The 15,912-nt window shown below is 33.6% G+C and overlaps 2 protein-coding genes across 4 annotated transcripts; both read left to right on the top strand.

Annotated features, from left to right (window-relative positions):
- The first annotated feature begins 2,549 nt into the window (after nucleotides 1-2,549).
- On the top strand, nucleotides 2,550-6,220 carry LOC123716429 (esterase FE4-like). 2 transcript variants are annotated; one of them, XM_045672173.1, is made up of 3 exons: nucleotides 2,550-3,034; nucleotides 3,334-4,613; nucleotides 4,957-6,220. In XM_045672173.1, exons 1-3 carry the CDS (start codon nucleotides 2,864-2,866, stop codon nucleotides 5,138-5,140), a joined length of 1,635 nt encoding a protein of 544 aa, XP_045528129.1. In that variant the 5' UTR covers nucleotides 2,550-2,863; the 3' UTR covers nucleotides 5,141-6,220. The 2 variants fall into 2 exon arrangements, with proteins under 2 accessions (XP_045528129.1, XP_045528130.1); XM_045672174.1 differs by lacking the exon at nucleotides 4,957-6,220 and having other exon boundaries at nucleotides 3,334-4,188; nucleotides 4,440-4,569.
- A 1,810-nt stretch (nucleotides 6,221-8,030) lies between these two features.
- LOC123716368 (esterase FE4-like) lies at nucleotides 8,031-10,739 on the top strand. 2 transcript variants are annotated; one of them, XM_045672079.1, is made up of 3 exons: nucleotides 8,031-8,515; nucleotides 8,815-10,094; nucleotides 10,438-10,739. In XM_045672079.1, the coding sequence occupies exons 1-3, from the start codon at nucleotides 8,345-8,347 to the stop codon at nucleotides 10,619-10,621; spliced, it is 1,635 nt and encodes a 544-aa protein (XP_045528035.1). In that variant the 5' UTR covers nucleotides 8,031-8,344; the 3' UTR covers nucleotides 10,622-10,739. The 2 variants fall into 2 exon arrangements, with proteins under 2 accessions (XP_045528035.1, XP_045528036.1); XM_045672080.1 differs by lacking the exon at nucleotides 10,438-10,739 and having other exon boundaries at nucleotides 8,815-9,669; nucleotides 9,921-10,050.
- The last annotated feature ends 5,173 nt before the right edge of the window (nucleotides 10,740-15,912 follow it).

Raw genomic sequence — 15,912 nt, 5'->3', positions numbered from 1 at the left:
GGAAGGAGAAGGAGCCCGGCTGAGCCGTTATTGGGCCGCTGAATGGGAGCCGCTCAATGACGGACTTAGCGAGTTTAATTTTCGCCTCTTTTGATGGATGACCGAGTTCTGAGCTGCCGTAAATAGAGGCACATTCTTAAGTCGTTTCATCTCACGCTGTACGCATTTCAATTGGAATTTTAGGAACTTATTTGACAAGCCTACATATGTTTGAACAGATAACTTCTATTAGTATAAATTACCATTTTTAACAAAATCGGTAATTGAAGTGAATTGACGTAATTGATACTATGGACCTGTACAGAAAATACTTTTACTATATTCCGTTACGTTGGCAAAATCCCTATATATATCCTTACTATTTGTAAGATATCTGTAGTTATTTCGTAATGTTGGACTTTGCCTAAAGATAATTATTATATCACAAACGGTTTTATCGATATTGTACTGGGTACCAAATCTATTGCAGTGTATTTAAGTACCCAAAAGTTTAAATCACGCGGTAAATAACTGGTAGGTCGTACAGCATTAACAGGCCTGCACGGAGATACCCGGATATATCCGGATTATGTTAAACACTACTCGGCCCGGATTACTGGCATTTCCCCGGATTTACGGCGTTTTTCGATGCGTTCCCGGGATTTTAAGCTGCGTATTGAATAGTGCGGTTAATCTTTATGGGCCTCGGCTTATGTGTGAAGATGTATTGTGCTCGATTTTTAAATAAACTATTCCAATATTACGTGGTTATCATTTAAGGGATTTAATCAAATTATTATGAAAATAATTCGTAAAGCTAATCAAAACGAGGGTGGCTTGTGTTGATCAATATTGTAATATGTATAATCTTATTGCAATAAATTTCCATGAGTTACCATAAGTAGGTAATTAAGATTTTAATAACTACATATTTAAAAAATACTAAATACTAATATGATTTTATTATAAATGCTGGATTGTAAAGTATGCAAGTATAATTATATTGGTTGTTTCATGAGAATTGATAATTGTAATGATAAATGATGATGTACATTAAGTATCATTACAATTATTAGAAAATTAATAAGATATAAAATTGTTATATCTTTTATTCTTGGGCAAAAAATTCTTAATAATACAGTAAATAGGACCTACGTGAATTATATTCTTAAAAAATTAACACGAAAATTCTTTTGCAAAAACAACAATGTCTGAGTACAAATTTTCACTTTCATTAATATTATCGTAAAGACTTTATTAAACCTATAAAATGTTCACGAAGAACTAATTTTTCAATATTAAAAGTATATTAAGCCTATGAAAATTATTCCTTAACGAATTTAAATGAAAAATACCTGGGTCGTAATCATAATCTATCTGTTATTAAGATTTTGTGTATTAATATTTCAGCAATTATTGGCTAAGTCTTGAAATTCCTTGTTTATATATTATATTAAACGTGCTGAGAATGCTTTTGCTCAAGAGCAGTGTTGGCCTAGTGGCTTCAGCGAGCGACTCTCATCCCTGAGGTCGTAGGTTCGATCCCCGGCTGTGTACCAATGGATTTTCTTTCTATGTGCGCATTTAACATTAGCTCGAACGGTGAAGGAAAACATCTTGAGGAAACCGGCTTGCCTTAGACCCAAAAAAGGGGCCCAGACCTAAAACGGTTGTAGCGCCATTGATATAAGAATGATTATTAAATTATAATCCAGTGGCGCTACAACCATATATGGTCTTAAATCCGTTTCGATCTAGGGATCACAGCCAGGGATTGAACATACGACCTCAGTACCGAGAGTCACTATGCCATAACTACTCTAGAGGTATTAAAACTAAAATACATTTAGTTATCCAACAAATCTCACAATTTTCATCAGTATAGCAACCCAACCTGAGATTGCCATAAATTTTCCAAAACCCCCTCATAATGCATATGTTACTGAGGCTATTACGTGCATTAATGGTTACAGGCGACTTAACCCTTCGATAAACTAAAAACTGTGGGATTTATAGACCGGCAGTAAGTTATGAATACTTTCAACAAATATTCTCTTAATGTCTGTGGCTTATTACATACGCTTTGGCGATCTGCTATTGATTAGGTTAACTTTGTAGGGCGCGATTAAGATAAATGATGTTATTATCGAGTGAATTGAGCGTTGATTTTTATTGTTGCTTTGGTTTGATGAAATTTCTTTTATTACGAATCATAATTTTATTTGATTTGTTTTGTTATTATTTAATAGTTTGGAATTAATATGTAATAAACAAAAGTACGAATATTGTTAGGAGCAATCAGACCAGAGCAAATGCCTAGAGTGGGGTCCAGGCGCCATCTTTACTTTTGACAGTGCGTACAGGTAATGCAAGAGTGTTCTGATTGAGTATTCAGTGGAGCATTGTGGTGTTCTAATGTTACAACGGTGATCAATTATGTAATTGTATCTATAATATCTAGTATATAAATCTTGAACTACCGTGATTAACACGCGTCTTAGAATTCAATGCTATATATATTTACGTAGTTAGAAAACATTATACAGTATAGTTTTATCGTGTCGTGAACACGTACGTATTATTATAATTATAAATTTATTACTCAGATAAGGTGTCGTCTGTACAATATTTTTCGCGTAATTGTGTCTTACAATGACCTGACTGTGATACTATGATAGCGTTTGATTAATGTAATTTCGAATGTTTTTAGTCATATCCTCAGTAACGCTGTCGTAACGTTGATTCTAACTCAATTTCCTCCTGCACTGCGACGTCAATCATTTAATGACGTATTATTTTCTAATGTTATATTTATTTTACGCATCTGTTACTCGGAACACCACCACCGCATGAGAAGTGAGCTTTTCTCATAGTGTAGTTCAAAATGGGGTGGCGGTGGTTAGTGCTTTGGTCAATGTGGTTGGCAGGTTTTGTGCGCCAGCCCACACTGCCACTTCGTATTTCTTCGGGGATTTTGCGAGGATCTGTGTCCCCAGACGGCACGCATTTGCACTACAATGGCATACCTTACGCTTTAATCACGCAAAGGTTTCGGGTAAGCACAATTAATTAAATAGGCTTCTACACGAGTACTACATTAATACATTTATCAAAAACAAGCTTTATCGTAATTATATTCTTGTGTGTAAGTTAATAAATAAATAATATATGGAAATTTCATAAAGAATACAAATCTAGATTTATTAACATGGTATAATTTTTATAAAAAAAAAGAAAATTACAATAATACTATTCCCAGTGTACTTTGTTTAGTAATAATAGTAATTAATTGGCTTGCATTTTAAGCATGATTAATAATATAATAACCTGATAGTGTTAACGTAACTATTTCAGAAACCTGGTCCTGAACCTTCTTGGGACGGTATATTTGAAGCGATTTATGAAAATATTCGATGTCCACAAAGGATCGGTAATGCCCTTGTTGTTGGCCAGGTAGACTGCTTGACCCTTAACGTTTACACTCCAGTTAAGGCAGATGCAGGCTCTAATTTACCAGTAATGGTTTACATACACGGAGGTGGATATTCCGAAGGTTCCGGAAATAGCGCCATATATGGGCCCAATAATCTTATAAACAAGGGCGTCATTCTGGTCACAATAAATTATAGATTAAACATTCAAGGTTTTGTTTGTTTGGGTATCAAAGAAGCGCCCGGCAATGCTGGTATGAAAGATCAAGTAGCGGCCTTGCAATGGGTGCAGCGAAATATAAAAGCTTTTGGTGGAGACCCAGATAACGTTACTTTGTTTGGTGAAAGCGCTGGCTCTTCCTCAGTTTCGTTTCATATTCTTTCACCTATGTCAAAAGGTCTCTTTCATAGAGCTATATTACAAAGTGGATCATCTATGTCACCTTGGACTTTACAATATCGACCTGTTTACATGACAAGCTTACTAACAAAAGTAATGCTTCATAACACCGAGGATGCTTTCGAGTTGTACAATATTTTAATGAATAAAACTGACGCAGAATTAGTTGTCACAAGAGTTCCTAGAAAAGAAGGTAATGTAATATTCTCTGAATTACTTTATGTGCCTTGCGTAGAAGAAGAAATCGAGGGTGAAGAGGCATTTCTAACAGAACATCCTCATGATATATTTGTTAAGGGAAATTATAATAAAGTGCCAGTTATGATTGGCATGAACAGCGATGAAGGATTATTCTTCGCAGCTATGGAAAACAACACGGTTATACATAAAATAGATATAATAAAGTCTCTGCCTAAAGATTTATTAATAACTTCAGATAAGGAGCGCTGTGAAGTGGGAAACATGTTAAAGAAATTCTATATGATCGAAGATAACATACCTTCGTCTAATTTTCTGAATCTAGCAAAGTTTCACGGCGAAATATTCTTTACTTATCCAACAATACAAGAAACAGAGTTTTATTTAAAAACCAACAACGAACCAGTATATAGTTATATTTTTAATTATAGTGGCAACAGAAACTTCCTAAAGAAATCACTTGGAGAACCGTTCTCTAGTGCTCCGGGAGCGACACATATAGACGAACTATTTTATATCTTTAGTCAATATCTGATCCCCGATTTATTTGAGAATCAGATGATTGAAAAGATGACAACTATGTGGACTAACTTTGCGAAATACGGGTATGTTGAGTATATTTTGCGGCATTTATTACAAAAGATACAACTCGTTCTCTTAAGCAACTATTACATAAGTCATTAAAGAAATAATACTGGAAAAATGTAATATTCTTACATAACAATAGAAAAATGTTTGTGAACAAAAAACAGCTCGTCTAAGGTCACTTAAGTTACAGCTTCCTGCATAACCGATTTCAATTACAATTTGAATGTGTGCGATGTTATAAAAATATAAGATATTATGTAACTATATTTAACAAATTTTATTTATTATAATTAATAAAATAAACAGCGTTTCTTTAAGTTTATGTACATATCTGATACTAATATAAGTAAGTTTTTACAGAGAGCCAACACCCGAAACGACAGAACTTCTTCCAATAAAATGGCATCCATCTACGAAGGCTTCTCCTCATTCGTTAGTGATCGACTCGCAATTTAGTATAGTGCCAATGGGAACCAGTGAATCTATTAAATATTTAAAAAGAATTTATGCTAAGTACAGAAGAAAAAAAACGCGTGATTTATAAATAAAACAAAACTGTTAAAGTGAAATATTGTAGACAAATATTTTATGGTATATGACTGTTTACGCTGAATTTCTTCCTGTGATTTATTAAATAATAAGGTTTTTGTTTGTATTGTACAATACGCTTTTTATTGTTTTGATAAATATAATAGTTATAGTTTGCTAAATTTAAACTGTCTTGCCTTTCTTACGATTATATTATATTGATCTGGGATTATAAGTAAAATTTAATATTTTAGTATATATCCAATGTAAACAAACAAGCATTATTAAAGTTACACAATGTAACAAATTTGTCTCACAAAATGTAAGGATATTGGCCCAAATCACTGTCCCATCTATTCATTGGAAGGCGAAGGAGCCCGGCTGAGCCGTTATTGGGCCGCTGAATGGGAGCCGCTCAATGACGGACTTAGCGAGTTTAATTTTCGCCTCTTTTGATGGATGACCGAGTTCTGAGCTGCCGTAAATAGAGGCACATTCTTAAGTCGTTTCATCTCACGCTGTACGCATTTCAATTGGAATTTTAGGAACTTATTTGACAAGCCTACATATGTTTGAACAGATAACTTCTATTAGTATAAATTACCATTTTTAACAAAATCGGTAATTGAAGTGAATTGACGTAATTGATACTATGGACCTGTACAGAAAATACTTTTACTATATTCCGTTACGGTGGCAAAATCCCTATATATATCCTTACTATTTGTAAGATATCTGTAGTTATTTCGTAATGTTGGACTTTGCCTAAAGATAATTATTATATCACAAACGGTTTTATCGATATTGTACTGGGTACCAAATCTATTGCAGTGTATTTAAGTACCCAAAAGTTTAAATCACGCGGTAAATAACTGGTAGGTCGTACAGCATTAACAGGCCTGCACGGAGATACCCGGATATATCCGGATTATGTTAAACACTACTCGGCCCGGATTACTGGCATTTCCCCGGATTTACGGCGTTTTTCGATGCGTTCCCGGGATTTTAAGCTGCGTATTGAATAGTGCGGTTAATCTTTATGGGCCTCGGCTTATGTGTGAAGATGTATTGTGCTCGATTTTTAAATAAACTATTCCAATATTACGTGGTTATCATTTAAGGGATGTAATCAAATTATTATGAAAATAATTCGTAAAGCTAATCAAAACGAGGGTGGCTTGTGTTGATCAATATTGTAATATGTATAATCTTATTGCAATAAATTTCCATGAGTTACCATAAGTAGGTAATTAAGATTTTAATAACTACATATTTAAAAAATACTAAATACTAATATGATTTTATTATAAATGCTGGAGTGTAAAGTAGTATAATTATATTGGTTGTTTCATGAGAATTGATAATTGTAATGATAAATGATGATGTACATTAAGTATCATTACAATTATTAGAAAATTAATAAGATATAAAATTGTTATATCTTTTATTCTTGGGCAAAAAATTCTTAATAATACAGTAAATAGGACCTACGTGAATTATATTCTTAAAAAATTAACACGAAAATTCTTTTGCAAAAACAACAATGTCTGAGTACAAATTTTCACTTTCATTAATATTATCGTAAAGACTTTATTAAACCTATAAAATGTTCACGAAGAACTAATTTTTCAATATTAAAAGTATATTAAGCCTATGAAAATTATTCCTTAACGAATTTAAATGAAAAATACCTGGGTCGTAATCATAATCTATCTGTTATTAAGATTTTGTGTATTAATATTTCAGCAATTATTGGCTAAGTCTTGAAATTCCTTGTTTATATATTATATTAAACGTGCTGAGAATGCTTTTGCTCAAGAGCAGTGTTGGCCTAGTGGCTTCAGCGAGCGACTCTCATCCCTGAGGTCGTAGGTTCGATCCCCGGCTGTGTACCAATGGATTTTCTTTCTATGTGCGCATTTAACATTAGCTCGAACGGTGAAGGAAAACATCTTGAGGAAACCGGCTTGCCTTAGACCCAAAAAAGGGGCCCAGACCTAAAACGGTTGTAGCGCCATTGATATAAGAATGATTATTAAATTATAATCCAGTGGCGCTACAACCATATATGGTCTTAAATCCGTTTCGATCTAGGGATCACAGCCAGGGATTGAACATACGACCTCAGTACCGAGAGTCACTATGCCATAACTACTCTAGAGGTATTAAAACTAAAATACATTTAGTTATCCAACAAATCACACAATTTTCATCAGTATAGCAACCCAACCTGAGATTGCCATAAATTTTCCAAAACCCCCTCATAATGCATATGTTACTGAGGCTATTACGTGCATTAATGGTTACAGGCGACTTAACCCTTCGATAAACTAAAAACTGTGGGATTTATAGACCGGCAGTAAGTTATGAATACTTTCAACAAATATTCTCTTAATGTCTGTGGCTTATTACATACGCTTTGGCGATCTGCTATTGATTAGGTTAACTTTGTAGGGCGCGATTAAGATAAATGATGTTATTATCGAGTGAATTGAGCGTTGATTTTTATTGTTGCTTTGGTTTGATGAAATTTCTTTTATTACGAATCATAATTTTATTTGATTTGTTTTGTTATTATTTAATAGTTTGGAATTAATATGTAATAAACAAAAGTACGAATGTTGTTAGGAGCAATCAGACCAGAGCAAATGCCTAGAGTGGGGTCCAGGCGCCATCTTTACTTTTGACAGTGCGTACAGGTAATGCAAGAGTGTTCTGATTGAGTATTCAGTGGAGCATTGTGGTGTTCTAATGTTACAACGGTGATCAATTATGTAATTGTATCTATAATATCTAGTATATAAATCTTGAACTACCGTGATTAACACGCGTCTTAGAATTCAATGCTATATATATTTACGTAGTTAGAAAACATTATACAGTATAGTTTTATCGTGTCGTGAACACGTACGTATTATTATAATTATAAATTTATTACTCAGATAAGGTGTCGTCTGTACAATATTTTTCGCGTAATTGTGTCTTACAATGACCTGACTGTGATACTATGATAGCGTTTGATTAATGTAATTTCGAATGTTTTTAGTCATATCCTCAGTAACGCTGTCGTAACGTTGATTCTAACTCAATTTCCTCCTGCACTGCGACGTCAATCATTTAATGACGTATTATTTTCTAATGTTATATTTATTTTACGCATCTGTTACTCGGAACACCACCACCGCATGAGAAGTGAGCTTTTCTCATAGTGTAGTTCAAAATGGGGTGGCGGTGGTTAGTGCTTTGGTCAATGTGGTTGGCAGGTTTTGTGCGCCAGCCCACACTGCCACTTCGTATTTCTTCGGGGATTTTGCGAGGATCTGTGTCCCCAGACGGCACGCATTTGCACTACAATGGCATACCTTACGCTTTAATCACGCAGAGGTTTCGGGTAAGCACAATTAATTAAATAGGCTTCTACACGAGTACTACATTAATACATTTATCAAAAACAAGCTTTATCGTAATTATATTCTTGTGTGTAAGTTAATAAATAAATAATATATGGAAATTTCGTAAAGAATACAAATCTAGATTTATTAACATGGTATAATTTTTATAAAAAAAAAGAAAATTATAATAATACTATTCCCAGTGTACTTTGTTTAGTAATAATAGTAATTAATTGGCTTGCATTTTAAGCATGATTAATAATATAATAACCTGATAGTGTTAACGTAACTATTTCAGAAACCTGGTCCTGAACCTTCTTGGGACGGTATATTTGAAGCGATTTATGAAAATATTCGATGTCCACAAAGGATCGGTAATGCCCTTGTTGTTGGCCAGGTAGACTGCTTGACCCTTAACGTTTACACTCCAGTTAAGGCAGATGCAGGCTCTAATTTACCAGTAATGGTTTACATACACGGAGGTGGATATTCCGAAGGTTCCGGAAATAGCGCCATATATGGGCCCAATAATCTTATAAACAAGGGCGTCATTCTGGTCACAATAAATTATAGATTAAACATTCAAGGTTTTGTTTGTTTGGGTATCAAAGAAGCGCCCGGCAATGCTGGTATGAAAGATCAAGTAGCGGCCTTGCAATGGGTGCAGCGAAATATAAAAGCTTTTGGTGGAGACCCAGATAACGTTACTTTGTTTGGTGAAAGCGCTGGCTCTTCCTCAGTTTCGTTTCATATTCTTTCACCTATGTCAAAAGGTCTCTTTCATAGAGCTATATTACAAAGTGGATCATCTATGTCACCTTGGACTTTACAATATCGACCTGTTTACATGACAAGCTTACTAACAAAAGTAATGCTTCATAACACCGAGGATGCTTTCGAGTTGTACAATATTTTAATGAATAAAACTGACGCAGAATTAGTTGTCACAAGAGTTCCTAGAAAAGAAGGTAATGTAATATTCTCTGAATTACTTTATGTGCCTTGCGTAGAAGAAGAAATCGAGGGTGAAGAGGCATTTCTAACAGAACATCCTCATGATATATTTGTTAAGGGAAATTATAATAAAGTGCCAGTTATGATTGGCATGAACAGCGATGAAGGATTATTCTTCGCAGCTATGGAAAACAACACGGTTATACATAAAATAGATATAATAAAGTCTCTGCCTAAAGATTTATTAATAACTTCAGATAAGGAGCGCTGTGAAGTGGGAAACATGTTAAAGAAATTCTATATGATCGAAGATAACATACCTTCGTCTAATTTTCTGAATCTAGCAAAGTTTCACGGCGAAATATTCTTTACTTATCCAACAATACAAGAAACAGAGTTTTATTTAAAAACCAACAACGAACCAGTATATAGTTATATTTTTAATTATAGTGGCAACAGAAACTTCCTAAAGAAATCACTTGGAGAACCGTTCTCTAGTGCTCCGGGAGCGACACATATAGACGAACTATTTTATATCTTTAGTCAATATCTGATCCCCGATTTATTTGAGAATCAGATGATTGAAAAGATGACAACTATGTGGACTAACTTTGCGAAATACGGGTATGTTGAGTATATTTTGCGGCATTTATTACAAAAGATACAACTCGTTCTCTTAAGCAACTATTACATAAGTCATTAAAGAAATAATACTGGAAAAATGTAATATTCTTACATAACAATAGAAAAATGTTTGTGAACAAAAAACAGCTCGTCTAAGGTCACTTAAGTTACAGCTTCCTGCTTAACCGATTTCAATTACAATTTGAATGTGTGCGATGTTATAAAAATATAAGATATTATGTAACTATATTTAACAAATTTTATTTATTATAATTAATAAAATAAACAGCGTTTCTTTAAGTTTATGTACATATCTGATACTAATATAAGTAAGTTTTTACAGAGAGCCAACACCCGAAACGACAGAACTTCTTCCAATAAAATGGCATCCATCTACGAAGGCTTCTCCTCATTCGTTAGTGATCGACTCGCAATTTAGTATAGTGCCAATGGGAACCAGTGAATCTATTAAATATTTAAAAAGAATTTATGCTAAGTACAGAAGAAAAAAAACGCGTGATTTATAAATAAAACAAAACTGTTAAAGTGAAATATTGTAGACAAATATTTTATGGTATATGACTGTTTACGCTGAATTTCTTCCTGTGATTTATTAAATAATAAGGTTTTTGTTTGTATTGTACAATACGCTTTTTATTGTTTTGATAAATATAATAGTTATAGTTTGCTAAATTTTAACTGTCTTGCCTTTCTTACGATTATATTATATTGATCTGGGATTATAAGTAAAATTTAATATTTTAGTATATATCCAATGTAAACAAACAAGCATTATTAAAGTTACACAATGTAACAAATTTGTCTCACAAAATGTAAGGATATTGGCCCAAATCACTGTCCCATCTATTCATTGGAAGGCGAAGGAGCCCGGCTGAGCCGTTATTGGGCCGCTGAATGGGAGCCGCTCAATGACGGACTTAGCGAGTTTAATTTTCGCCTCTTTTGATGGATGACCGAGTTCTGAGCTGCCGTAAATAGAGGCACATTCTTAAGTCGTTTCATCTCACGCTGTACGCATTTCAATTGGAATTTTAGGAACTTATTTGACAAGCCTACATATGTTTGAACAGATAACTTCTATTAGTATAAATTACCATTTTTAACAAAATCGGTAATTGAAGTGAATTGACGTAATTGATACTATGGACCTGTACAGAAAATACTTTTACTATATTCCGTTACGGTGGCAAAATCCCTATACATATCCTTACTATTTGTAAGATATCTGTAGTTATTTCGTAATGTTGGACTTTGCCTAAAGATAATTATTATATCACAAACGGTTTTATCGATATTGTACTGGGTACCAAATCTATTGCAGTGTATTTAAGTACCCAAAAGTTTAAATCACGCGGTAAATAACTGGTAGGTCGTACAGCATTAACAGGCCTGCACGGAGATACCCGGATATATCCGGATTATGTTAAACACTACTCGGCCCGGATTACTGGCATTTCCCCGGATTTACGGCGTTTTTCGATGCGTTCCCGGGATTTTAAGCTGCGTATTGAATAGTGCGGTTAATCTTTATGGGCCTCGGCTTATGTGTGAAGATGTATTGTGCTCGATTTTTAAATAAACTATTCCAATATTACGTGGTTATCATTTAAGGGATGTAATCAAATTATTATGAAAATAATTCGTAAAGCTAATCAAAACGAGGGTGGCTTGTGTTGATCAATATTGTAATATGTATAATCTTATTGCAATAAATTTCCATGAGTTACCATAAGTAGGTAATTAAGATTTTAATAACTACATATTTAAAAAATACTAAATACCAATATGATTTTATTATAAATGCTGGATTGTAAAGTATGCAAGTATAATTATATTGGTTGTTTCATGAGAATTGATATTTGTAATGATAAATGATGATGTACATTAAGTATCATTACAATTATTAGAAAATTAATAAGATATAAAATTGTTATATCTTTTATTCTTGGGCAAAAAATTCTTAATAATACAGTAAATAGGACCTACGTGAATTATATTCTTAAAAAATTAACACGAAAATTCTTTTGCAAAAACAACAATGTCTGAGTACAAATTTTCACTTTCATTAATATTATCGTAAAGACTTTATTAAACCTATAAAATGTTCACGAAGAACTAATTTTTCAATATTAAAAGTATATTAAGCCTATGAAAATTATTCCTTAACGAATTTAAATGAAAAATACCTGGGTCGTAATCATAATCTATCTGTTATTAAGATTTTGTGTATTAATATTTCAGCAATTATTGGCTAAGTCTTGAAATTCCTTGTTTATATATTATATTAAACGTGCTGAGAATGCTTTTGCTCAAGAGCAGTGTTGGCCTAGTGGCTTCAGCGAGCGACTCTCATCCCTGAGGTCGTAGGTTCGATCCCCGGCTGTGTACCAATGGATTTTCTTTCTATGTGCGCATTTAACATTAGCTCGAACGGTGAAGGAAAACATCTTGAGGAAACCGGCTTGCCTTAGACCCAAAAAAGGGGCCCAGACCTAAAACGGTTGTAGCGCCATTGATATAAGAATGATTATTAAATTATAATCCAGTGGCGCTACAACCATATATGGTCTTAAATCCGTTTCGATCTAGGGATCACAGCCAGGGATTGAACATACGACCTCAGTACCGAGAGTCACTATGCCATAACTACTCTAGAGGTATTAAAACTAAAATACATTTAGTTATCCAACAAATCTCACAATTTTCATCAGTATAGCAACCCAACCTGAGATTGCCATAAATTTTCCAAAACCCCCTCATAATGCATATGTTACTGAGGCTATTACGTGCATTAATGGTTACAGGCGACTTAACCCTTCGATAAACTAAAAACTGTGGGATTTATAGACTGGCAGTAAGTTATGAATACTTTCAACAAATATTCTCTTAATGTCTGTGGCTTATTACATAAGCTGTTGCGATCTGCTATTGATTAGGTTAACTTTGTAGGGCGCGACTAAGATAAAAAATTGTAAATATATCAGGAAATGATGTTATCATCGAGTGAATTGAGCGTTGATTTTTATTGTTGTTTAAAGCTTTGTACGAAAATTATTCGTCTTTTGAGCACGCATTTAACCCACAGGACGCCCACTAAATATTTCTCAGACAAATATATAAAGTATTCGCTTTTTAAAGAATTATTTCGTTAAATGCGTATTTTATGATTGATATTTTAAGAGAAGAAAACCGATAAAAGGGAATTGTCAATTACCTACAGTTACAAAAGATGATATGGCAAACGTTTTGTTATTCTATTAGGTTACAATATTTAAAAGAAATGAATTAAATATTTGTAATCCGTGACCGTGATTTTAAGACCGTGAAATTTTACATACCTACTATATTTTGTTATTAAATTAACTAATTGCCTAGTTTTGAAGGAATCTGCTCGTAGTACAGATACCGCCAAACTTCTTCAGCAGTAAACAAGGGAGTGGGGAAAAGTTTGCGCATCGTACACGGCGCGGGACACAAACGTCAACTGATTTACCAATCACGCAATCGACACGTCACTCTCTCGACGCCGCGAAGATACCGGCAAACATCTTGGACATTTGTCCAAGCCATCTCCAAAAGCCTTTTTAATCTAACACATTAATTTTACGATGTTGTTGTGTTGTGTGTGTTTGCGATATTAATATTCTCTTAAATCGAAAATTATCTATTTGGACCCCATCCTGTTTAAACTACCTGCAAAAATGTCCTTTTCATCCCGTATTATTCACGCTATCTACCTGCTACTAAAACCATAATAAATATTACAATATGATATCTGGTGCTTACTCGGGCAAGATAGGACGAGTTACGGTCCAACGTTATCTCCTCTAGGCGGGTACAGCCCATGTGTTAAAATTGCTCTTTAAATAAGGTTTACACTTTTGCCTAATCTTTATTGGGACATACCACACGCCTATTAATATTCTAAAGGTCTTTATATCTGGAAATAAACAAGGAGGACAGTATTGAAATATTGTTAGTAGATATATTTCTTTTTTCTCTATTGGTTTACTACTTGCTTATGGGTTTCAACGAAACACACACAACGAAACAACACAACTTTGCGGAGGGACCATTGTTTACAAAACGACATGGTTTAAATTCCAAAAGGAAGAATAGTCACGGGACTAGCATAATTGGTCGTCTGTTGTATTGATTATTTATATTTATAATGAACTAAATAGGCAGCTTAACATCTACCCGCTCACCGTCTACAATCTAAAAATACGACAAAAGGAGTGGCTCATGAACATACCCTACGCAGAGTTAGAACTTCTTCTGAGGCGTAGTATGTAGTTACAGACTTTATTCATTCACTCACTGACTCACTCACTTATGCACTCAAGCGTGTTGATAACAGTTAAAACGTAATAACAAAATAAAAATAAAAAAGATGTAACTAAATTATATATAAATTAAATATTTTAAGGAATGTATAATTAAGTTATGAAAGAGCTGGAAACCCTGACACAGGTATTTTTTACTTAAAAGAGTACCCAAATCTTACACATGGTAATGCAATTGTTCTTAAAATGAATAAACACATATTTTATTATTTATTATTATTGATAATTGGCATGTATCGTCTAACGTTTCAGCCAAGACACAAATCCAGAAATGTGCCTTGCATAACACAGGAAACGGTTCCATTTCTATGGAATGACATAAATACTAGCGATCGATATGATCATAGATGCGTGGAGAATAACAACGTGTAGTAATTTATTGCGCCTGGACTGGGGTCGAGTCTAAAATAAGCACAATAACCCGCATTATCATATAAGGATTTAATTTTTTCTCTTCTCGCCTTTAGATTTCTCTATATAATATCTGGTTATCCTTCTGTGGATATTTGAGATTTAGAACTATGAGTTTGCTCGTAATTTTTTTCTACAACATATGGGCTAGTGCTAAGTGTGTATTTAGATAGAAAATTCCGTCGTTGCGCATCATCCAGACTAAAATCTTACACCGCACAAGATTTACTGAAGCTGGTAAATATACAGTATTTATAGTACCAATCGAGTACATTTATCGTTACTCTATCGATTAAACTAAGCTTGGAACGAACATATATGTATAAAATATAAAACGCTTTTATTTTGTCAAATTGAATCCGATTCTCTACTTTCTTTTGAGATCTTGGGAGCTCTTGGAAGACGGCTTCTAACGTACCCACTATCATAGGTGTCCATGGGCTGTGGCATTTGTCTATTATGGTTGTTACGTAGGCGTCTTTGCCCCCCCCCTATCATATTAAAAAATGGTATCTAATCACTTGTAGCACAGCTATATTGTTATACATTATCATATACTATCTTATTATATTTCCTAATAATATTGACGTTATTAAGCAAGATATTTAATTAAAACAAATACAATTAGAACTAAACATATTCAATAAAGGTCCACAATTATCCGGTCAACTTAGGTTATTTAAGTTTAGCAGATAGGGTTGGCTACAAATGGTATTGAACTATAGAAATCAAATGGAGAGGGGAGAATAAGAAAAGGGCGCTCTAGAAAAAGATGGATAGAAGATATAGAAGCGTTAGCATATCTGTTATTGTTACGGCACTATTGTTATCAAATATGTTACTAAAACATACAAAGAAACAATTCTAAAAAGGCAAGAAAAAAATGAAACAAAAATACTACAGATTAAGAAAACTTTAATAGAACATAATGTCAAAAAGGGTTATATCATCCAAAGCCGGATTGTCGCATCACCTAATAATTGTATTAGGTGATGGTCCTAATAAGAGAAGGAGTAAATTGTTTCAAACATAATATATAT

This window comes from Pieris brassicae, chromosome 11 (assembly GCF_905147105.1).
Source record: "Pieris brassicae chromosome 11, ilPieBrab1.1, whole genome shotgun sequence".
NCBI classification, from domain to species: domain Eukaryota; kingdom Metazoa; phylum Arthropoda; class Insecta; order Lepidoptera; family Pieridae; genus Pieris; species Pieris brassicae.
Note: the sequence above shows the minus strand (reverse complement) of the source record. Positions and strands in the feature narration are given on the sequence as shown.